A 23,945-nucleotide genomic window follows, 5' to 3' on the forward strand; every position below is an offset into this window, starting at 1 on the left:
GGAGGCAGAGGGCTTGATTGGCCATCGTTGAGTTCATGGCTGGGGCTATGTGTTCCTGCCGTTTCGGAGTCATTGTTGAATCCGGTGTCGGCCAAGCCCAGATCACAAGCCACACTTATAGGCGCAAGGGCAGGAGTATGAGTAGATGACTGAATGGAAGTGGCCGTGGACATGATTTGTGAGATAGTCAAGTTGGGAGGAGGTGAAGGGAAGGATTGAGGAGCAAGCTGATTGAGAGGCAGAGGGGAAGGTACCACACTTTATACTGTCGCGATGCTTGCCACCTTGCCACAGACAGACGAGGCATGTGGTTCAACGTCGCGCCGAAATGAAAGCCACATCGTGGACAAGGGCTTATTCTAAGGAATCGGCATATGAGGGAAGTAGCGCCAGAGCTCAACAAAGCAATTCTTACCTGCATGCCACAACGTATGGGTCCATGCCTACGGCGATCGAGTTACAAAGAGAGGAAGCGGAAGCGCAGTGATCAAACGAAATAGTATCCAGGAATGATTTTACACCGAGTTGATTGACGAGCAAGCGTAGATGGTTCAACTCGGTCACAAAGAATACATATTGCAGTCCAGCAAAGATACAGTGATGGTGGTGTGTGCACTGGGAATATGCTACATTGTTGAAATCATTTTTCGAGCCGGCTCTTGACGATATCTCTTCACCTGTTCATCGTGGGTGAAACAAGACACCCACCCGCCCGATGACAGAGCCTCCCGATGACACTCCCTAACCCACCGTTTCACGGCTTTGATTACACGGCGGAGGTGTATTTTCTCAAATTCCGGGTCCACCTCGGTATCCCACCCAGAATCGCCTACAATCAAAACGTCCGATCCACATGGAGAGACACGCGAGAGGGAGGTGGCATATCGAACAACATTCGGCTGCAGGCACACAGAGTCGATATCATCAGATATCCTGAATCGTTTCGGAGGACGGCTAGCACGTTGATTTGCAGAGCTTAGTTGGCCGGGTGTAATAAGGCCTGAGCGCGGCCTCGAATCAATCCTTCGAGGTGATGTCACAAAGGTCGCAGGGTGAGCAGGGCGATCCCATGTGCAATACGTTTGGTACACCACCGTATTGGCAAACTCGGCCTTTTTGTAGGTGACTCCATAGATACAAGCCATGATCGATGTAGTTTCGGTCCATTCGGAGAAGGTCGCTTCGAGCTTTTGGCCAGTGTCGTAAATCACGAAGTGAGGCTTCACTCTTGCAAATATTGGCGGCAATGTGTCAAAGGGATATGAATAGGTAGAAGCGCCTGCATCTTCATCGCACTTGCCCTTTGGGACATCTTCAACTTTGTTGCGGGGAGAAATGGGAGGAACATCGGGAAAAAGCGGCACAAGACGGTACTCAAAAGTCTCCGCCCCGTTGTACATCTGAGGAAAGATCAAGCTCTACATAGCGCAGTGGATTTCGAAAACGCACATCCTCTATCGATGGAACATTACCCTGACTAAGAGGGAATTTGATCCAACGATCCCACAATTTGTCGATCATATCCATCGAGGGCATTAGAGCCCACCGACCAGACTCAAATAATTTCCGCCAATCATGACGGACTGAAGGGTATTAGAAAGATCAAAGATGTCGATGAAGCTGAGTACTCACGCGGTATTGTGTTGGAGTCCGTATCCATCTGAATGGTATCATATTTCATTCCCCACGCCCATTCAAGACGCGATAACTGGGCGGATCAAATGAAATCGGCTTAGACGCAGGAGACGTATCTTGCGAAGACGACTGACCAGAGGATGGTTGCTCCAGTGCAACTCAGGAAAGACATGGCAGAGATGGATCGGAGACTCAGTCACCGAGTCTCCTGTGACCAGGCACTTCTCTGTTGCTTCAGGCTCAGCTGGAACAGGGTTGCTTGATCTGGCTCTACGCCGTTTCTTGTCTAGGACGGATGAGCACTTCGCGCATGAACTAGAATTGAGGCATACTTGGAGAGTTGCTTGAAGAAGAGTTGGATTCGATATTCAGAGATGGGCTAGCAGTCATTGGAGAAAACTTGAGATGGAGAGATGATGAGGACAGTGAACTACGCTGAAACTGCAGTGGATAGCGAAGTTGAACATCTCAGCCGCAATGTCACGTACTTGTATATGACCACGTGCGCCTGTGACCGACGTGTTCAAGTTGCACATCTGTCGAGAGCTTCGCGCCAAAAATGGATACACAGTGTCAGCGCCGAATCATTGCAGTGATAACGGGTTTTATTCAGACACAAGCAAATAACATGATTCGATACTCTCACGTTCACTAGCTAACTCGGCCCCATTTTAAAAATCTAACTACTTTCATATAATCTTCATCGTCGAGGAGGGCTTTATGTAATAAAAAAAGGCTGAGAAGTGCCTTTGCTGAGTGTCTCCTCGACTGCATAAATTGATGTAAAGTATGGCAGGGATAGCAGAGCCACCAAATCCAAGAAGATGCAATCGTGGGACATGACTCACAAAACCACAGTTGTGACAGATTTCCTTGCTCTTAAGCATGGATCATTTGCTATCATAGGATAGATGCACAGGCCTTGGTGATACTGCCACAAAAACCCACAAAGAAAGAACATACTTGATCAAGTTGAACCAAGACTAAAGATGAATGGTGATAAGCATGCATCCATGCTAGGGTCCAAGGGAGGTATTTAGGAAGCTTTGGGGAGATACTGAACAGTGCTAGATGAGTACTAAAGACACCAACTATTACCAAACATGGTTGGTTCCCACCCAACTGACTGTAACCCACTGAAGGACATTCAGCAGCACTGGGGTCAGTTTGCCCACACTTCATGTACTTTAAAGAAGGGGTATTGTACGACCAGGGTAGCCAAGTAATGGTGCAAGATCATGTTTGACCGACCATGTGGAAGTCGGGAAAATAAGCAATAAGGACCAACCAACTCACGGAGGACATTGACTGATATGGACTTCTGGCTCTGATCTCGTAAACACTCATCGTAACACTCTTGTGCAGTCATGGTAAGTATGTGAAGTGTGGTGAACTGACCCAAGTGCTGCCGAACGTCCTTCGGTGGCTTGTCATTGGTCAGGTAGGAACTGACCATGTTCGATGTAAGTCGGCATCTTCAGTACTTGTCTAGCGCTGTTTGATATCTCCCCAAAGCTTCCTAAATATGTCCTTTGGACCCTAGCGTGGGTGCATGCTTATCAACATCATATCCCATGGACACCTGGAAATGGACCCAATCAAAGTGGCCAACATCATGGACTGGCCAATACCAACTAAAGTCAAAGAAGTCCAATTATTTTTAGGATTCTACAACTTCTATCACAGATTTATCAGGGACTACTTAAAAATAGCAAGGCTGTCAGAAGTCTGCACGATAATCCTCAGCATATGAACAGAAGACGCTATGTATGTATTAGTGTACCTGCACGATAATCCTAGGATGATACGTTAGGATACAATAAGACTACCAGGGCGCACAGGATACTCACCTCAGCGTATGAACAGAAGACGCTGAGGTGTCACGGTAACGGTACGGTCACATAAGTAACGAAGTCCGGAAAATACCGTATCGTAAGTACAGTGCTGGTGGGCTAACTTCTAACATTCCCCCTTAGCCCGGCAGTAGGCCTAGATTAGTGGAGAATGAGACATGCTTTCCTTTTGCTAAACCCTTCGTCAAAACGTCCGCCACGTTCTCGTCCGTCCGCACATATTCCAGACGGATTTCCCCCATCTCAACCCTCTCTCGGATGATGTGGTATTTGATGTCAATGTGCTTCGTTCGAGCGTGGTAGACATGGTCCTTCGACATGGCTATACTAGCCTGGTTGTCGCAGCGGATAAGGGTGGGGGATGACTGAGGAAATCCGAGTTCCGAGAGCAGTGAGCGAAGCCAAAGTGCCTCTTTTGTGGCGTGCGAGATGGCAATATATTCTGCCTCGGCGGTCGCGTAAGTGACGGTAGGTTGTTTCTTCGAGCTCCAAGAAATCGCTGCTCCGGCAAGGAAGAAGGCATATCCGGAGATCGAGCGGCGGTTATCTCGGCTCTCTGCAAAATCGGCGTCCGTGTAGCCAACGGGGGTCCAGTCGTTCTCGTCTCCCCCATATGTCAGAGCTAAGTCCAACGTCCCCTTCACGTACCACAGGGCGCGTTTTGCGGCATGCCAGTGTTCCATTCCGGGGTTTGACATATACTGTGCCAGGGTGTTGACCGTGTAGGCAAGGTCGGGGCGCGTAGCGAGTGCCGCGTACATCAACGCCCCCACCAGGGCGGCATACGGATATTTCCGCATCTCTTCCCATTCTGTGGAGTAGAGTCGGGGTGACTGCTCGTTTGACAAGTGGGTGCTGGGGTCCATGGGCGTCGAAACGGGCTTGCAGTCCATCATCGCGAAACACTCCAAGACATTACGGAGGTAGTGCGTCTGCAAGAGTGAGATGATACCCTTGTCTCGGTTCCGGAAGACTGTCATACCGAGCAGTGTGCGCGGTTCCCCCAGTTCCGTAGTCTCGAATAGGAGCCCGCGGAAGTCTTCCTTGAGTTCCGTCATCGCCCTCTTTGTGCTCGCGGCCAAGATCATGTCGTCAACGTGAATGACGATGATGGCGCGGCCTTTGTTTGAAACCCGGAGGTAGACGCAGGAGTCTGAGCGGCAGCGAGTGAATCCTAGCTTCAGGAGCTCGTCATTAAGCATCCTGTTCCAGATTCGACCAGATTGCTTTAGGCTGTAGAGAGATTTGAGCAGGCGGAGCAGCCAGTCCTCTTTTCCGAGGACCTGGAAGCCTTCGGGTTGCCTCATGAATATTTCTTCGTCGAGTTTCCCATTAAGGTAGGCGGATTTGACATCAATCTGCTCGAGGAGCCAGTTCTCCTTGGCAGCAAGTGAGAAAACAAGTCGAAACGACTCGAAGCGAGCAACTGGGGAGTGAGTGTCGTGGAAATCAACGCCGGGGCGTTGCGTGAAACCCTGGGCGACGAGTCGGGCTTTGAAACGCCTGTCTTGTTTGGCCTTGTAGGTCCACTTCGAGCCAATCAGCTTGCGGCCTTTCGCCGGCTCGACGAGTTCCCACGTCTTGTTCTTCAACAAGGCGTCGTACTCCTCCTCCATCGCCCTCTGCCAGTTGTTGCGCTCTGCGCTTCGGATGGCTTCCTGGTAGCTGCGGGGCTCCTCACCCGCTGTCAACAGCGCTGCCTCGACAGCCACTGTGAACAACGAGCGCTCAACAGCTGCCTCGTCTTCCTCTGCCTCTGCCTCCTCCCTCTCGTCGCGCGCTGCCTCGTCTCGTTTCTTTTCCCGGTCCTTCCGTCGCTCCCTCGCCTCTCTATTCGCGTCTTTGCGAGCTCGCTCGGTCGCCTCCTGCAGGTCCGCGGCTTTCCTCAATGACGAGGGCTCTCATGCTCTTTCACTCCTTCTGAGAGTGAACTGGGCGGGTGCCGGTGTTTGTGTGCTTGTTCTGGGCTCAGGCGGCTCGGGCGGCGCTTGCTGGGCGGCTCCTGGGCGCGTTTTCAGCGTTCCTGGTGCCCCCTCTGAAGGTGGGTGGTCGGGAGGATGGACGGGTGGTGGTGTTTGTTGGGCTAATGGCGACTTTATTGTAGGGTTGTCAGGGCTTGCTTTGGGAGGTGGGGGAGTGTCCGTGGGCGGCTCCTGGGCGACATGGAAGTCGTTTTCCCCCCTCTCGGCCACGGGCAGCTTCCGCGGTGCCAGTGGCAAGTCGTCCTCCAAGAAGACGATGTCGCGCGACTTCACGATCCTGTGGGTCCGCGGCTCGTAGCAACGGTAGGCTGCGTCGCTGTAGTACCCTATCAGCACGCACTCGGTTGACTTGACGTCCCACTTGCGGCGCTTTTCATCAGGTATCTTCACGAGCGCCTTGCAGCCGAATGCGCGAAGGTGTTTGACATTCGGTTTCTGGCCGGTCCATACCTCATGGGGGGTCTTGCCCTCGAGTGCGACGGTCGGGCCGAGGTTCTTTAAATAGATCGATGTTGACACCACCTCCGGCCACAGGAATCGTGGAAGGCCGGTTTCGTGCATCATTGCGCGGCCACGTTCCACGATCGTCTTGTTCAGGCGTTCCGCGACGCCGTTCTGTGACGGGGTGTATGGCGCCATCGTCTCTAGGGCAATGCCCGCTGCTTTCAACCAGTCGAGGGCCTCTTTGTTGAGGTACTCCGTGCCGTTGTCGCACCGGATGCGTTTCCACGGCTGGCCGGTCTGCTTCTCCGCCATGGCCTTGAACTGCTTCATGCGGTCGAGCACCTCGCTCTTCTGCCACATGCGGTATTCGGTGGAGAAACGGGCCTTGTCGTCGGTAAAGGTGACAAAGTACCGCTCGCCCCCGATCCCGTTCTTGTCCATTGGGCCGCATACGTCCGTGTGGACCAATTCCAGTAGGTTGTTTGCCTGGTGGTCTGCCTGCTTTGGGAAAGGCTTACGGTGTTGCTTTCCGTAGACGCAGTCCTCACACGTCGGCACCTTTGCGTTCGATGTGAGTTTGATCCCATCGACGAGACCCTTCGAAATGACAAGGTCCACGTTCCCTTGCCCTAGGTGGCCGTAACGCCGGTGTCATAAGGCTCGCGTTAGTGAGGTGGCGGCGAAAGCGGTCTTGGGGGTGATGGGTGGTGGTGTAGGGGGCTGATCGTTTGTCGTCGGGCGGCCGATCGTATCCAGGTAATAGAGACTTCCGACAAGAGACCCGGATCCGATTCGTTTGTGATCCTTGTTCAGCAGGACGACTTTGCCCCCTCCGAAAACAGCTGATCCCCCGGCACGGTCGAGCTTGCTCACGCTAAGTAGATTCTCTGTCGCGTCGGGCATGTGCAGCACGTTACGCAGCCGCACCGAGTCTACCCGCTTGCCGGCTTGCCCAGTCAAAATGGTGACGGAGCCTGTGCCGGCGGCGCGCATTGTGTGGCCCTTCTTGGCCGTTTCAATCGTGCGCTCGCCTGGCGAGTATTCGGCGAACATCTCCTCCCGCTTTGCAACATGGGATGATGATCCCGAGTCAACAACCCAGGTGTTTGACTTGGCGTTCATTGTGAGGGCTTGTTCAGGCGGCGAAGAGAAGTTAAAGAGCGACGCCTCGCGCTCGCTCGCTAGATTGGACTGATCTTTGTTTACAGGTCTTCCCCTCCTGCTGCCTGTGGGGCAGTCGCGTGCGTAATGCCCTAGCTGGTGGCAGTTGTAGCACTCGACTTGTCTCCTGCTGCTGCCGCCTTTACTTTTGCCTCGGCCCCCACCACGATGCTTTCCGTGTCCTTTTCCCCTGTCTCTCCCTCTTCCACGTACGTTATCACCCATCCGCAGGGCGACGTTGCCGCTGTTTGCTTCGGTGCCATCGCGGACTCGGCGGCGTTGGTCTTCCAGCATGATACGGGCGATCAATTGCTTGGACGTAACCTTGGACGTGTTGGTGATGGAACTGATGAGGGAGTCGTAATCGGAGGTAAGGGAGGTGATGATCCGGTGAACGAGGATTTTGTCCTCGAGTGGGGAGCCGACGGCGACGGCTTCGTTGTAGAGGTCCTGTAGTAGGTCCAGGTGGAGCTTCACGTCCTGGCCGGGGGACATGCGGACTGAGTAGAACTGTGATTCAACTAGTGACTGATTGAGGGAATTCTGCTCAGCGAAGAGCGTGCGGAGAATCTCCCACATCGAGTGCGCTGACTTCGCCTTCATGATTGAAATTATCAGTGCATCCTCGACGTAGAGAGCAATCTGCGCCCTCGCCTTCGCGTCTCTCTCCTTCCACGATGGTAGGGCTGGGTCGTTGGTAGGTGGCGTCGTGACGGTATCGCCGCCAACGACATTCCAAATTCCGCGTGCCTCCAGTACTCTCTCCATCTTAAAAGCCCAAAGGCTGTAACTCTTTCAGTCCTTCAACTTTGGCTCAATGGGGATGACTGAGTTTGTGGTTGTGGCCATCTTGGATCGGCTTTGATGTGGGAAGATCTTGTACGATCAGTGAGCGTGCTTCTGGGGATTCGTTAGGCAAATGCAGGGCCCATAACCTGTCAGAAGTCTACATGATAATCCTCAGCGTATGAACAGAAGACGCTATGTATGTATTAATGTACCTGCACGATAATCCTAGGATGATACGTTAGGATACAATAAGACTACCAGGGCGTGCAGGATACTCACCTCAGCGTATGAACAGAAGACGCTGAGGTGTCACGGTAACGGTACGGTCACATAAGTAACGAAGTCCGGAAAATACTGTATCGTAAGTACAGTGCTGGTGGGCTAACTTCTAACAACTTCTTTGGACATATAGCCTGTGATGCACAATTCATTTGACCGGTCCTGATAAGACTAGAGCGCGACCTCGAATCAATTATTCGAGGTGAAATCACAAACATCGCAGGATGAACGTGGTTGTTCCATGCGCAATATGTTGCATATACTACTAGCTTCACGCATTCAGCCTTTTCCTCAAAGACATATATGCAAGTAATATCAGAAGTGGTCCTATCAAACTCAAGCAACATTGACCTGATTTTCCTGCCAGAATTGCATACCACGAAGTGAGATTTGACTCTTGAGAAAATGGGCGGCAGATAGTCAAATGGATACGAATGTACAGACGTGCCTGGAGATTCGTCGCCTTCCGGAACATCTTTAGCTTTGTTGTGGCAGGAGATGGATGGAACATCGGGAAATAGCGGCACCAGACGGTACTCAAAAGTCTCCGCACCGTCGTACATCTGAGGAAGAGTCAAGCACTACACAGCGAAGCGGAATTCGGAAACGCACATACTCGATGGATGGAATATTACCATCCCGGAGGGGAAACTTGACCCAGCGATCCCACAGCTTGTCGATTATGTCAGTTGAGGGTATCAGAACCCACCTATCAGATTCGAGCAAATCACGCCAATCATGACGGACTGGAGACTGTCAGAGAAAGGAAATATCATAGAAAAGAGTGCGCACGCGATATTGTGTTCGAGTATTGATCCGTCTGAATGGTATCATATTTCATTCCCCACGCCCATTCAAGACGTGATAACTGGTTCAATCGGCTGAACTTAGTTAAGACGCAGGAGATGTATGTTGCGAGAACAACTGACCAGAGGATGATTGTTCCAATAGCGTTCATGAAAGACATGACAGAGATGTACGGGAGACTTAGTGACCAAGTCTCCTGTTACGAGGCATCGCTCCGCATGTTGAGACATAGTTGGAACGTGATTCCTTGATCCCGCCCTACGCCGTTTCTTGTCTAGAAAAGGTTGAGCGCCTTGCATTGGCAGCATGAAAATCGATATAATTGGAAAACGATGAGAAGAAGAATCCACGTTGATTGAAAGGATCACAGTCATTGAGGGAGATTTTTCAGAAATTTGTATGAGATAAGAAGAAGAGATGAGGACACTGAACCTCGAATATGGCGAAGTTGAAAGTTGCAGACCCGCGTCACATACTCATGTATGTCACGTGCTTTCAATGTTAACGCATCAATTCAAATCTGACTTCCTTCGTCGCGCTCATGACTGTATTATCCGCCTGTATTTTGTTGCGGAACTGGTGCACTCTAGACCACATAACACCTTTGTCAGGCATGATCACGACCTCCTTTAGTGAGAAAATAGATTGACGATAGATGGCCTGATTGGACAGTGACTAGTAGAACTTGAGGGTATAATTGAAATAGATTGCTGAATCATGCCCAATTCAGATCCATTCAGACTGATATGATTCAACGTAGAGACCATGTTTACATCATCCGAACGTCCACGATTTGACCCAACCAGCATCCCTCGGTGATGTATCGTATTGCGTCGTCGTCTTGAACGTGCAAGGGATCTGCAGCATGTCAGTTGTCACGCGCGCACGTGGTTGGAAACACGATAATGTGATTCAGATGTTCAACTTGTCCGTTAAGTTTCAGTGCAGCTCACTATCCTCATCTCCTCTAATGGCTGCCAGTATCTGGAAGAATATTGAATGCAAATCTTCTTCATGCAATTCTCCAAGTATGTCTATATCCCAGTTGATGCGCTACATGCTTATCCTTTACACCAGACAAGAAATGGCCTAGAGCCGGACCGAGCAACCATGTTCCAGCTGAGCCTAACGAGACAGAGAACTGTCTCATAACAAGGGACTTAGCGGCTGATTTCCCTGTTTATCTTTGCCATGTCTTTCATGAACGTTACTGGAGCAATCACCCTATGGTCAGCCGTCTTCGTGAGATGTCAATTGCATCTAAGCTAATCTGGCAAGATATCAAGCTATCGCGTCTCGAATGGGCATGGGGAATGAAATACGACACCATTAAGATGGATGTAGACTCGAACATGATATCGCGTGCGTACCCCCCCTCCAGTGACGTCCTTGTTTTTCCTGATACACTTTAGTTCGTCATGATTGGCGTGATTTATTTGAATCTGATCGCTGGGCTCTGATGCCCTCGATGGATATAATTGAAAAGCTATGGGACCGCTGGGATAAATTTCCCCTTCATGAGGGTAATGTTCCATCGATTGAGGATGTGCGTTCATTGTTTCTCCATTGCTGCATACAACTTGACTTGCTCTTAGATGTACGACGGTGCAGAGATTTTCGAGTACCGTTTAGTGCCAGTATTCCCCAATGTTCCTCCCGTTTCCCGTTGCAACGGGGCTGAACACATTTCGGGGGGCAATAGGGACGATACTGTAGGCGCCACTGTCTATTCGTATCCATTCGACACTCTACCACCAATCTTCTCAAGAGTCAAGCCTCACTTTGTGGTGCTCAATGCTGGCAGAAAGCTTGACATGATTTCCTACAAATGCTGCACCACCACTCCTGCTATGGCTCGTATCTATGGAGTCCCACAGAAATAGGCCAACCTCGCGAAGTTGATTGTGCTTCAAATGTTCTGCACATGGAATGACCATGTTCACCCGGCGACGTTTGTGACTTCACCTCGAATAAATGATTCGAGGTCGCGCTCTGGTCTCATTAGTCCCGGCCAACCGAATTGTGCATCACAGGCTAGTCGTCCGAAGAAGCGATGCAAAGCAACTGGCGACGTTATCGATGCGGTGTGCCCGCAGCCAAATGTTGTTTGATATGCCACCTCCCTCTCGCGTGTCTCTCCATGTGGATCGGACATTTTGATTGTAGGCGATTCTGGGTGGGATACCGAGGTGGACCCGGAATTTGAGAAGAAATGGCTCTGCCGCGTAACCAAAGCTGTGAAACGGTGGGTTCGGGAGTGTTATCGAGAAGCTTTCTCAGCGGGCGGGTGGGTGTCTTGTTTAACCCACGATGAACAGGTGAAGAGATATCGTCAAGAGCCGGCTCGGAAAATGATTTCGACAATGTAGCGTATTCCCAACGCACACACCACCATCACTGTATCTTTGCTGGACTGCAATGTGTATTCTTTGTGACCGAACCATACCATCTACACTTGCTCGTCAGTCAACTCGATGTAAAATTATCACTGGGCTGGGTGCTACTTCATTTGATCACTGCGCCTTTGCTTCCTCTCTGTGGAACTCGATCACTATAGGCATGAATCCATGTGTTGTGGCATGCGGGTAAGGACTGCTTTGTTGAGCTCTGGCGCTACTTCCCTCGTGTCCTGGTCCCTTAGAATAAGCTCTTGTCCATGATGTGGCTTTCATTTCGGCGCGACGTTGAACTACATGCCTCATCTGTCTGTGGCAAGGTGGCAAACATTGCGACGATATAAATTGTAGTACCTTTCCCTCTGCCTTTCGGTCAGCTTGCTCCTTGACCCTTCCATTCACCTCTTCCTAACTCGACTACCTCGTAAATCATGTTCACGACCACTCAGTCATCGACTCGTACTCCTGCCCTTGCTCCCATGGTTGTGGATTCCGATCCGGGCTTGGTTGATGCTGGATTCAACAACGACTCCGAAACGGCGACAATGCACAGCCCCAGCCATGAACTCAACGATGGTCAATCAAGCCCACTGCCTCCCTTGAGTGGAGAGGAAGGGGAGGATCCTTCCGAAATAAATACGAACGTAGCTCCACCGGACATTTCACAAGAGGACAATGCCGCTGAGTCTGACAAAGAAGGGGAGGGGAGCGACGATGACCCTCTATACAGTCCTTGCGACACGTCTCGGAGCGAGGACGAGACTCCGCCTGGATTATTATATTACGCACATAGGCGCCCCATTGGCGTATCTACGAGTGCCATCAGCAAGAATGATGTGACCGATTTAGATCCAAACGGTGGACAATGTCTACTCACCCGTGACCTGGCGAAGGAGACAGGGATTGATAACGCTCATCTGCTCCCCCAAGCCTGGAACAATAAACCTGAACTAGTGAGTGAATCCTTTGTGGGTATGAATTGCACCTGATTGCTTTGTAGCTCACGAGGTGCGAGTGGGCCCTGGGCCAAAAGTACAAAAGTCTTCACGTTGACGAGCCTAGAAACATTGTCAGAAGTAAGCAGATGATCTTATTTTGTCCTGTGCTTCCTCTAATTTTTCTTACTTGTTTAGTCCGTAAAGATTGACATTTTAACTATGATCAGAAGAAATTCTTGTTAATGCCCACATTGGAAACCATCGAGGCCTTTGAAACCCGCAGAGCGGCTCTCAAGCTAGTATCGCCATCCGACGACCCCCCGGACATCATGTCGGTAAGCTCAAATTCATTAAGCTCGATTATCACCATTGCTGATCATGCACTCTAGCTATATGGCAAGGAGGACATCTTCGAGTACCGCCTTGTTCCCCTTACAGCAGATATCACAAACATCTTTCGTTTCAACCGAGACGGTACTTCCGTGCTGCCTGCCATTCCCAATGGGGATAATAGCAGCTCTAATTCCAATCCCGTACCACCCACTGACACTCCAGATGCTGATGGTGCTATCTCGGATTTCAACACCATACCAATCACCACTGCTAATACCGATCGTTTACTATCCGCGTCTGAACTATCCTCCACTCCTGGTGCTAATAACAGTATCTCCATTGATGACCCCTTACTGCCCACCATCCCCGAGGCAGATGATACTGCATCTGATTCCAACTTCGTTGCGCCGGCTTCCGGGTCTCGTTTATTTGCCCAAGACGATAAATCAGTGTTCAACGGGGATGATCCACTCGATGATGCTCTAACTGAGCTGGACCTTCCCGCGGCAAAGGCAAATTGGGAATGTTATTGTTTTCCATTCGATACTCTCCCGGTCCTTCGCTCCCATGCCCTACCACATTTTATTCTCCTAAACGCAGGAGAGAAATTGGTAGGTATTAAACTGCAGAGATTGGCACCTTTAGTCGCTCGTGTCTTCAAGGTTAACAGAATTGTAGCGATGGAGTCGCTGGCCACCATGTACAACGTCTACAATTCATGGATACAAGCGGTTGTTCCATCGAGCTTCTACTCGAAGCCACCGCTGTCCAAAGATCAGATCATCAAATCCGAAAACAATCAAGAACAGACCGAAGCAAGCACCACGATGTCCGGGATACTAAGAGAAGGCGCCGTGAACCCTGAGGCGGAGCAGAGTGATGCTCAGGTAGACTCCGTGAGGAGTATACACCCTTCCACTCGCCAACAGACGAAAGAAGCCTGAACTAGCCATATCATTGCGGATACCATCAATACTCCGGAGATCCCAGCTCATGCACCGATTGCAAACGTAGAAGGATCAGGCGAGCCCAGCGAGCCTTCTCATGCGTCCACGCCCGCTCGGCTCCCTGCTCTAGACCCAAACCAGGCTGATCCATCCGTCGTACCCACTGCACCTGCTGAGACCGCCGCACTCACCAAAGATATCAGCACTGCCAAACCTGCTTTAGTCGAGCCCATCAAGGTCCCTTTGTACAGCCAAGTGGCGGCAACGAGGAGGTCAGTCACATCTGAGAAGGCCCCGAACGCTACATCCGGCCAGGGACGTCATGGTGTGTCGACCAAGATACCGACAGCCATTCAGACCAATGCATGGAACAGGGCTGACATGGCAGGACCATCTCAACAGGAACGCACTCAATATGAGAGACTGGCAGCTGGTAGCGGCATGCTTGTACAGCGCAAGACGGCGGCGCAGGAAAGCTCAGCTTGGAAAACAGTAAGGTACAGTCCTCCTCCAGCTGGGTCCAAGAACAAGGACTCTCGTCATGCCTCAGGATATCCTGGACGTGGCTCGGTACCAGCCAAATCTCATAATCTTGGCGCTGGCAAAATGGATTCACACAACACCACTTGGACAACAGCGAGACACTCTCAGGCTGTAAGTGCATCGCACGCCAGGGGCACTGGATATGATTCGAGACATCAGGGCAAAGGCAAAGTATCCCCTGGGGCCAATATTCCTCGCATGGGCGCAAGTGCAACACTCAAGATACCTGTTCGCGCTGAAGGAGACCTCCAGAATGATAACTCTTCGAAGCACAGATCTAGCAAGAGTGGAGGCGAAGGGGTTCTGGATCCGCCAGATCAGAAACGGAGGCGAGTCGCATGTCCATCAGAAGGCGATGTGGGCCTGTCAACTTCCCGTATCCCCCAGCCGGCGGGCACGAGGGTCATTGACCGGATGAAGCCTAAGATGACGCCTTCCTTATTGCATCAGAGGGTCTCCTTCGCGCAAGACCAGGGAGAGGATCATCCCGTAGCTTCTGGCTCACAAGGTATGACTGAGAAAATGCCAGCGCATGTGATGCATCCAAGCAGCCAGAGAGACTCGGGGTCGACACCCATGGACAACAATGAGCAAGGCGAGAAAGGTCATAAGTCAACTAAATCTGGGAAGAAGAGGAGGCACTCTAGACGGTCGTTGGGCGAAATGATCTAAATAGGTTGGTTTATCGTGTGAGTTTTGGCGCGAAAAGATCGATTCTAGCCTCTTTGAACATAGGCATGTAGTTTTTTGCTATCATTGATTTGATCAGACGATATGCGTCGTTGTGGTACTAGAATGTCGCCAGCCCCTTATGTTGCTTATGGCCTCTATGCACTAAGTAATAATGATGGAGTTGTTATGATATGAGAGAAGCAGAAAATCACATCTGGAAAACCACCCCCTTGTATTAGCTCCGGATTATATCTAATAGTATCTAAAATTATCTAAAAGTGTTAATAGCATCTAAAAGTGTCAAATTTCCTAATTAGGAGCAACACATTGTGAACATTGGAATTGGATTCTAATTTCATGATATTAGCACTAATTCTATACTAAGAAATCTTAAAATTAGCAGTAGGAAATAGTAAGTACTACTGCTCTATTAGCGAGAAGGTAAAGATGTGGCACATTCTATACTATTTTAGCACATTACTCTCCTTCATATGTGCTTACACTATTATCTTATAGCTCTTTTGCTAACTTTCGAGCTGCCTTTAAAAAGGACATAGAAAGAGAGAAATGTGCATTGATGCCCCCAGCCACTTTGTTGGCAGCTTGGCAGCTGCCACAAGAGGCTATGAAGACCTCAGTACCTTGGCCTTGCACACAAGATCATTAAAGTTGTCATTGTTAGCCAATGCTGGTCATTATAGGACACAACATGTAGGTTGGATTTAGGGATATGCTATATGCAGCCTTATAGACCTTGTCTATTAGTATAGTGGCTAATACTGTCTTGTGCAGCACACAATCATCATCACTATTAATATTACAATTTTTAGCACTATTTATATTGTTTATTGCCTTGTCATACAGAAGATGCTCAAACTTGGTGTTTTCCTCTAGCTATTAGGCTGTGGAAAAGACAGTCATATTGGTATGTGGTGCCAGAATGATATATTTGCCTGCCATATAGGAAATATATGCATTAAGCATATTAAGATCACCTCCAACAATCTTGAGCTTATTTATATATAGGCATGCCATACATATACTCTTGTCCCCACCCTCTACCTCACTAGTGGCTATTTGGAAAACCCCTTTCTCTTATTAGATCTTGATTATTCATAATCATGTTTTTGATCAAATTTGCAAATTAAGGTAGCATTGTCTATACTAGTAGAGTCCCATTGAATATTACACTCAATCATAGTTTTACATATTCTCAGTCCAAATTGTATAAGTGCCATAATTTATTTTTATCCTATATAAAGTGTATTATCAATTTTCCATTGGTTTATTATCTTCTTAGCTGGTGTTTAAACTAAATCCTGAAAGGCCTGACTTTTTGGGTATTTATTGACCTATTTATTTATAAGATAGAGGAAAGACAAATGTTAAATAAAATCAGAGATGTTGAGGTTGCCTATATTATGTCTACTTATTTAGATTACCAAGTTTATATCTTAGACCTTGTGGCTTAGTGGCTTAGAGCATCTGTCCTAGGTGCTTGCATACATAAGGTTGTTGGTTCAACTCTGGCAGAAGGTAAGTTTGTTATAAGGTATATTCTGTGTTTAGGTATTAAACTAGTGCTCTAATAGACATAATTCTATAAGAAGGCTATGAGAACTGTGATGCTTGATTTATTATGATTTTTCCGAAATTTCAAGTTATAATCAATCCTAATAATTCCTAATTTAGGAAAATTATGTCTAATTAGAACAGGTTTAGAGGGGGGTTAGCTAAAAATGTCTAATCCTAATCGTTCTTAATTATGCATAAATAAAACTAATTAGAGCTTAATACAAAGGGGTGGTTTTTCAGATGACTTTACCTGTATTCGACTGGCGCCTCGCGCCAACAAATCATGGTCTTGAATCACCTGGGGCTAAGCGTAAGCTATACAACTCTCACAGGTCGAGGACATAAACACAACCCTTGGGCTGCGGTATCAACAAGCACTATAGTACAGTCAACAGGAGCGACCCAGGCAGATGATTAAAGGGAGCAATCACTTACCACATCCGTCTGACTCTTTCCAATACCCCAAGAGTCGCATCTTGGCACTTTGGAGCTTCTGTCTCAGAGCATGCACGACGTGGCCTGACAAAAAGCTGCTGAAGGCCCTTTTATGGTTATTTATGACAACATCAACTGGATCCAGAAAGTGTTGTCACAGATAGTTGGTACGATTGGTGAGTGTCTGTTTGTTGCCCAAAACATTAGATCAGGTTTATGATACAGTGGTACAGACACACAAGCAAACAGGATGTGCGCAACATTGATACCTCTATTCAATGCATTGAAAGAGGGACTCCAAGTGACCAACCTCGACGAATCCTTCAACAAAGCACCTCCCCTGTCACTTGACAACCTCATACTCTAACCCGGTGATGAGCACGCCACCTCTTTAAGCGCCGGGACCCCGTTTTTTGCAGTTCTACGAGCACTAGCATGCTGACCTCAGGGGATACCCCAGAGACCGCCGGGTGGCCCCGCTGCCCAGAGCGATTCCCTCCGATGCCCACTACGACCTCAGCATTATGGTATCGGGCCGATGCGGTCTTGTCTCGTACCCCCCAGTCATCGCCTCGCATCATCTCACTCAGCCCCCACGTGTATCGCACGACGACCTCGAGCCTGCTGCACCCGCAAAGACCTCGCCAAGCTCTCGCCATACGCCTCGCAAGCATCGACTGCACGGACCGCACCGCGAGCAGCTCCGCGACGCAATATCGCAGAGAACTTTATCGTGTGCGCTTATTGGGTAGTACAGGTCCCATGATCCATTGCCCCTCCACCTTCCTAGAGTTTACCTCGTCTCACCGCTACACCTCTTTACTAAATATCGCTTTGTCTTGTGACCGCGGCACGACAGAACCTCGCGGTCTGCGAGCACCTCTGCGCGTGGTTTTTTCTTTATCTTTCCATGTTACGGTCTTGGCGCAATATCGATTTACTTTACCTTACAAGTTCGCGTTTACTATACTCACTTCGACTTACTATAAATACCTGCCTACGACACTGCAATACACCAGTTTATGAACACCCCTCTGCTTAGAGCTCAACTTCGCACAAAGATCTCGCTCATATCGCATCGCACCGACATCGCACTCGCTCGATTTAGCACTCGTCGCCTTCATTGCCGCTATTGTCAGGGCCTTTGTCGCTGCCCTTGAAGTTGACTCAGTCACTCGCACCTTGGCCCACGGTCCACCACTTCGTTTCACATGAGAGTATTCTCGCGTGACCTTGCATCACCTCGCTAGATATCTCGATATCTCGTAGTACGTATATCGCGCCCCGTCTCGCAACTTACAAAGGGTCCCTCAATATTTGTAGTGAAGTCAGCTCCCCACCTACCCTGTGTTTAGTGGTGTGTTTTGTGTTGTGTTTTCGCATGCAGAGCCATCGCAAGCGCATCACCGGTGACCACACCTTCTTCCAAACGTGCTTAGTCCACACTGTACTTACGATCGTGGTGCATCATGGTGGACGTAACGTGCAGTGCTTCCAAAAACCCCTTTAAGAGAGCCTTCTAACATCTCATCAGAAGACAGAACTACACAAGACTGACATTTATCCCCTGCCAGCAATGAACATCAACAAGTCGTTGACTGCTGGGAATGCAGAGGTGGTTGATGCTGTTTTAAAGGAACTGTGGCTTGATACGTCGATGTCAGAGTTCGCCACAGAGCTCAAGCTCATTGTTGGTGATCAATTGTCGCTTGCACCTCTTTGATCCATCGGTGCATATTGTGCAGGCAGTGAAACAGATGCAGCAGCACTTTGATGGGCACTATTCATACCCGGCCTCTTCTATTACAAGATGGCAGCCAGCCACAGGTTCATCACAACTCACCTCGGTCAACCCAACCACCTCCTCACCAACCCCACATCCCTTGTCACTCACAACATGATCCTGGAGTGCAAACCAATTGTGGCGACATCCCTGCCCCCATTCCAAACATGCCAGGATCTCATCTTCATCTTCTTTTATGCCCAGGTACTACATTATATTCTCCTAGTTGCAGAGTTGACTTCACTGGATAAATACATGGACAGCTTGACATGGGAAACACTCCAGTCACATGCTGCGACTGTTGTCAACCGTTTCACTGATAATTGTACAGTTCATCATCTACAACAAGAACACGCAGTTCACAGCTCTCACCGAGGCAACATGGTATTCGAAAATGCAATCCTATTTCTACGTGATGCACTGCATTTAAGGGAGTTCTTGGACGCCATCAAGGCTGGTGATTCGGGGCACGTTCTCAATATCCTCAAAATCACACATGTCTGGCCGGCATCCCTCATGTAAGTATTGCACATTATATATCATGATATAGCTAAAATCTCCACAGTAAGGTTGTGCTCAACAACTGGCTGGTGAATCCAACAGGAAGCCTCAAGGTTGGCATGAGGTGGACTTATTGTAAGAGCACTTTAACTTCTGGATAAAGGTAAGTGACTGCACTTCTGTCAATGACAACCCACTAATTGGTTCATGAACAGACCCCAACTAGGACTACTATCAGGTGCATGGCAGCACCACTTCCTGGGAGTGGCATGAAACCATTGCGCCTTACATGGAAATATTATGCCGCCTGGCTACTAATGTCCATGATGTTTTAGGCTCCAAGCAATGCAACTGCCACACCGTGCCTGACCTAATGGACAACATTGACGAGTTGATGGGCAGTCTCTCCTATCACAGTGTGTACGCGGAACAGCAGGGCTGGGCATCCAATGATCATGACCCACCTGCTGTGGATGTGATTGTTGATGGTTATATGTCACTTTCATAGGGAGCAGCAACTGTGTTGAAGCAATTTAATTCAATGTTCACAACATTATAGCAATGGCGCCGAGCAAACAATTAGTTGGTGCTATTGAATATTGTGAAGGCAACACAAGCCTTTCTGATGCCAGCGTCATTTATAGCCACCCATTGACAGGTATGTTCATGTTGCTCAAGAGTGTTATGCCAATGTAGTGGCTTTCTCTGACTAACAGCTTGGCAGATGCTGATGTGACCACCAATGATAGTGATGAGCACAGTGATGCAAGTGTAGATAATTTTGATGAGGTGGATCTCGACGAGGGTGTTCAACCCAACCTGGATTTGACATCCATGGAGGATGTAGCACTTGGTATGGATGGCTATGCCAAGAAGGGGGATGATAACCTCGTGTTTGATGATTTTGAAGATGAATTTCCAGATAATAATCAATCAGATTCATATATAGAGACACAGTTAACCATATGAATGAAATATTACATAGTCAGTTTAGACAGGAAAGGGAGAGAAAAAGGAGAAAGGCAAGGTATAGTAGTGGTGGCTGAAGATTGCACTAAATTTAGCTAAGTTGAACTCACATTTGGTGTGCCCCACCAAAACCGCGACCAGTGAGCCTAGCTGGTCTCCCATGGGGCCCTTGACGGAGCATAGTGGAGCAGCGGAATTTGAAAGACCGGCTGTGTCCGAGCCTAGTCTTTATAGTCTCTTGTGGCAGCTGCTAAGCTGCCAACAAAGTGGCTGGGGCATCAATGTATATTTTTCTCTTTATATATCCCTTGTAAAGGCAGCTGTAAAGTCAGCAAAAGAGCGACAAGATAATAGTGCAGGCATATATAAAGAAGAATAATATGCTGAAATAGCATAGAATGTGCCACATCTTGACCTTCTTACTGATAGTATTTCCTACTGCTAATTAAAGACTTCTTGGTATAGAATTAGTGCTAATATTATGAAATTAGAAACTATCTTTTTAGCCACAGAAAGAAGTGGTTCCCAATTTGGAAATCTAATCCAATGCTTACAATGTGTTGCTCCCAATTAGGAAATTAGACACTTTTAGATGCTATCAATACTTTTAGATACTTTTAGACACTATTATAATCCAGAGCTAATACAAGGGGGTGGTTTCCCAGATATACTTGTGAGTGGCTATAGAACACTGTGTACATGGCCTACAACCATACACTTGACACAGGCTCAAAGGTACAAGGGAGTTATCTACAACATCTAGCTTTGTTGAGCTTCCAAAAGCCTGTTTACACTTAGAGCATTTTTTTACAAGCTAAATCTACACAAACTAAGTACATCTGTCTGTCAAGCTTTATTTATATTTTGAAGCTTACAACCTTGCCTCAAGCACTACAAGGTTAGAATTTTTTTTTTTGCTATTTTGCTGATGTGTCATTGAGCCCACTTTTAGTGTTCTTAGCAGTGCCATTGTAAGGCCCACAGCTGTGAGTTGTACCACTGTGCAGTGTTTGTCAAGATCTGTAGGCTCGGACCTGAGCATGATGCCAAGCAGATTGATGTCTGTGTGTTTGGAAAGCCACTTTAGCAAGCTTAGAAGTGCACAAGAACAGATCCTAATAGAGGGTCAGATCCACCAAGTGGATAGGATTGCTATGGTGCAATGAAAGTTGAATACCTGCTGACTGATAACAGATTGTGCATGATGGGAGGTCTGGGCACTGCAGCCTTATATGCTACAAATTCAGGTAAATTTCGAAGGCTTGATGACCCAAGAATAATAGCGATTACTTCCGAGCAACGAATGGGTGTTACACGGAGAGAAGCCCATAGACTGCCCGCATTCGATGATGACTCAGCCGGAGCATCGGAGCTCGGATTACCAGTGAGTCCGCAGACCGCGATTGATAGATTACTTTTGAACTCTTACTCAGTGAGATCTTCGCTCCCTGTCTGTCACTGCGATTTTGCTTCGCGGGCGTTTCGAGCGGAGCTTCCCCGGCAAGATAGAGAAGTAGTAGATCAGGGACATCTGTTTCTTCGAGGTCAGCTCGAGGTATTTAGGAAGGCATTTTTGGGTAGTACGCGGAGGTCGGAAACGAGAGTGCCCATCTCTCTCTCTCTCTCTCCATCGTTTCATGTTTTCCAGGCCAGTCAGTGACTGATATTGTCTGGCCGCACATCGAACCCTGACTCATCCCCGATTACCGATTACAGTACAAGGCCTCGGAGGTCTGTGCATACAACTCCACCTGGAGCACCAGGTGTATTAACTTCTGTTCTTCAAAACTGGTCATCGGTGTTCTTTCCGCGACGGAAGTTACTGAAAGAGGCAATGAGATTCGCATAGTCTTGGTTCCGCCGGACATCAGCGTTGCATGACGTTCCTTGAATCGCTGAGGCGAGTTTTGCATAAGTACAGTAATCATGCCTCCACATGGGGCTTGCATCTCCAAGTCTCGTCGCTGATCACGGTCTCAGTATTGTCATCATGTCCAATGCTCTCGTTCCCGATCGCATATCTCCCATTTCACAGTCCTTTTTTGAGCAAAGCTACGGTGAGCCCGCAGTAGTTATGCCAGATACTCGCTGCCGCTTTCTAATCATTTCGTTCTACAGGAGGGATGCTCATTTGTTGCATGATCATGCTCGTGGTGTATGGGTTGTCCGTACTTCAGGTGCATCAATTTCTACGGATCGTCGGTCTTCCTTGACAGGCTGACCTAGCTTATGACAGACGTACATGTATTTCCTCAAATATGGAAATGACGGAGTGTTGAAGAAAGCGATGGTGAGTCGATAAGACAATATACGCCTAATTTTAGTGAGCTCGTTGATCTATATCGCAGGTCCTATCATTGTGGTTCGTGATCATGCGGATCTACTATAGCTGTTGAATCAATGCTCTTGAACAGGGTGTTGGGAACAACGCATGCAACATTTGGTGCGCATACCATTTCTAACTTAAAAGTCATTAAGCTTAAGCAGTGTCTGATGAATTATCTGAAGTATGCCACACAGTATACTACTACCTTGTGCGTCACATACTGTATCTACCTGAAGATTAGGCTCTCCCACATGCTGAGCTTTCCGATAGGTGCTCAGTTACGCCAATCCGCTACTGTTAATAAGCGGTGTATGGTATGCAGTCTCACTGATGAAGCTTTGATGATCACCCCTGATATCTATTGATCGCCTATTTGCAGGTCGGCCCATGTAAGTCTCGCTGAGCCCTTGATCATTAGCAAATTTTGATCGTCGATCCTATTACCTAGGCCGCTACCTGCATCGGAGTTCGCCATTTGTTTCTGTGTGGGATTCCAAGGCATTGATGATGACTTGACAGGTTGTTAGCTATGGCATTGTGCAAATGCAAGTACCCGTCTCTTAAATGAATTTCAATATCTCACAAACCCTCCAGATTCTTTGCACGAATGATCTACTACAGTGAGTCTCTGCTGAAGTGTCGCAGTCAGTGTTCATGATCATACTGACTTGGGATCGCAGTGACGAGAAATGTGTGGCGATTCTTGTTAACGACAGTTCTCGTATGTATCACCATTCGACTAGTCTCTGTGCAAGATAGCTAAATGTAACTGACCTTTACATCTGCAGACGACTTTAATCTTGGCCCAACTCGGTGAGAGCACCTCTGTCTCATCTTCGCAAGTGGGTTTAAACATACCGGACAAACCTGTTCTACCAGCGCTCGGCATCAGTATGTGTTGCAAACCCTTATAACCTTCCGTGGTCATATCCTTACCATCAAAATTTACATTCAGGACTATCTGTCGAATTGTACTCATGCCCCTTCATTGCTTCAACACCTTTCGTGTAGCTAACGTTCGTCAATTGACAGATTCCAGTTATGGCAACCTCTGAAGCTGAAAGCTGCCGTGGTAAATCGACTTCACTCTCCATGATGAACGGTCCAGAGCTGAAATAGCGGGCAGTACGTAGCAACGGAACCATTGCTTGTGGTCATGGTGGTGTTGGACGCAGTCACGGCAAGCGCGCTGTCCCTCGCGCTTTACAAAACCCGCCCCAGTCAGCCAAGGTGCGCTTCCAAATGATGCATTTTAGATTCCATCTGTAAAGTTACAGTAACTAATCAACTGATAGGTCGATAAGACTGATCAACACGCTCATTTTATATGCCATCAACAGATTTGTCCTAACCACGTGAGTTCGTGCTCTTGGCCTGTCGCACTGTTGCTCATAACAGGATACTCTGCTGCAGAGTCGTTGTCGGTTTCCAAACAATAATTGTAGGTATTATCCGAATTTTCCATGCATTGTTGTTCCTACTCCCCATATCTCTGTCCACGTTTAGCTCATCGTTAGACCGGATACCATTTGGGCCATAAGCTTCGAGTTTTTTACCGTGCACCGTGAGACCTGTGC

At 48.4% G+C, this 23,945-nt stretch overlaps 8 protein-coding genes across 8 annotated transcripts; 5 read left to right on the top strand and 3 right to left on the bottom strand.

The window, feature by feature from the left end:
* Positions 1–626: 626 nt before the first annotated feature.
* Positions 627–2,025, bottom strand: HETIRDRAFT_419214 (uncharacterized protein; the record flags this gene model as incomplete). Its single annotated transcript, XM_009549791.1, has 5 exons — positions 627–1,400; positions 1,450–1,583; positions 1,633–1,708; positions 1,770–1,921; positions 1,968–2,025. The coding sequence occupies 5 exons, from the start codon at positions 2,023–2,025 to the stop codon at positions 627–629; spliced, it is 1,194 nt and encodes a 397-aa protein (XP_009548086.1).
* A 510-nt stretch (positions 2,026–2,535) lies between these two features.
* Positions 2,536–2,817, bottom strand: HETIRDRAFT_322377 (uncharacterized protein; the record flags this gene model as incomplete). The annotated part of the gene is made up of 1 exon (XM_009549792.1): positions 2,536–2,817. One exon carries the CDS (start codon positions 2,815–2,817, stop codon positions 2,536–2,538), a length of 282 nt encoding a protein of 93 aa, XP_009548087.1.
* A 406-nt stretch (positions 2,818–3,223) lies between these two features.
* On the top strand, positions 3,224–3,388 carry HETIRDRAFT_322337 (uncharacterized protein; the record flags this gene model as incomplete). The annotated part of the gene is made up of 1 exon (XM_009549793.1): positions 3,224–3,388. One exon carries the CDS (start codon positions 3,224–3,226, stop codon positions 3,386–3,388), a length of 165 nt encoding a protein of 54 aa, XP_009548088.1.
* Positions 3,389–8,190: 4,802 nt separating this feature from the next.
* HETIRDRAFT_419215 (uncharacterized protein) lies at positions 8,191–9,110 on the bottom strand (the record flags this gene model as incomplete). The annotated part of the gene is made up of 4 exons (XM_009549794.1): positions 8,191–8,706; positions 8,756–8,889; positions 8,936–9,024; positions 9,073–9,110. 4 exons carry the CDS (start codon positions 9,108–9,110, stop codon positions 8,191–8,193), a joined length of 777 nt encoding a protein of 258 aa, XP_009548089.1.
* Positions 9,111–9,920: 810 nt separating this feature from the next.
* On the top strand, positions 9,921–10,833 carry HETIRDRAFT_419216 (uncharacterized protein; the record flags this gene model as incomplete). Its single annotated transcript, XM_009549795.1, has 5 exons — positions 9,921–9,978; positions 10,028–10,179; positions 10,237–10,312; positions 10,363–10,496; positions 10,546–10,833. The coding sequence occupies 5 exons, from the start codon at positions 9,921–9,923 to the stop codon at positions 10,831–10,833; spliced, it is 708 nt and encodes a 235-aa protein (XP_009548090.1).
* A 1,693-nt stretch (positions 10,834–12,526) lies between these two features.
* On the top strand, positions 12,527–13,561 carry HETIRDRAFT_419217 (uncharacterized protein; the record flags this gene model as incomplete). The annotated part of the gene is made up of 2 exons (XM_009549796.1): positions 12,527–12,619; positions 12,674–13,561. The coding sequence occupies 2 exons, from the start codon at positions 12,527–12,529 to the stop codon at positions 13,559–13,561; spliced, it is 981 nt and encodes a 326-aa protein (XP_009548091.1).
* A 5,038-nt stretch (positions 13,562–18,599) lies between these two features.
* HETIRDRAFT_322362 (uncharacterized protein) lies at positions 18,600–19,234 on the top strand (the record flags this gene model as incomplete). The annotated part of the gene is made up of 2 exons (XM_009549797.1): positions 18,600–19,090; positions 19,138–19,234. The coding sequence occupies 2 exons, from the start codon at positions 18,600–18,602 to the stop codon at positions 19,232–19,234; spliced, it is 588 nt and encodes a 195-aa protein (XP_009548092.1).
* A 2,744-nt stretch (positions 19,235–21,978) lies between these two features.
* On the top strand, positions 21,979–22,710 carry HETIRDRAFT_171958 (uncharacterized protein; the record flags this gene model as incomplete). Its single annotated transcript, XM_009549798.1, has 7 exons — positions 21,979–22,099; positions 22,161–22,219; positions 22,279–22,332; positions 22,391–22,404; positions 22,457–22,485; positions 22,563–22,576; positions 22,639–22,710. The coding sequence occupies 7 exons, from the start codon at positions 21,979–21,981 to the stop codon at positions 22,708–22,710; spliced, it is 363 nt and encodes a 120-aa protein (XP_009548093.1).
* Positions 22,711–23,945: the final 1,235 nt, after the last annotated feature.

The sequence above is a fragment of the Heterobasidion irregulare genome, assembly GCF_000320585.1.
Source record: "Heterobasidion irregulare TC 32-1 unplaced genomic scaffold scaffold_07, whole genome shotgun sequence".
Taxonomy (NCBI): domain Eukaryota; kingdom Fungi; phylum Basidiomycota; class Agaricomycetes; order Russulales; family Bondarzewiaceae; genus Heterobasidion; species Heterobasidion irregulare.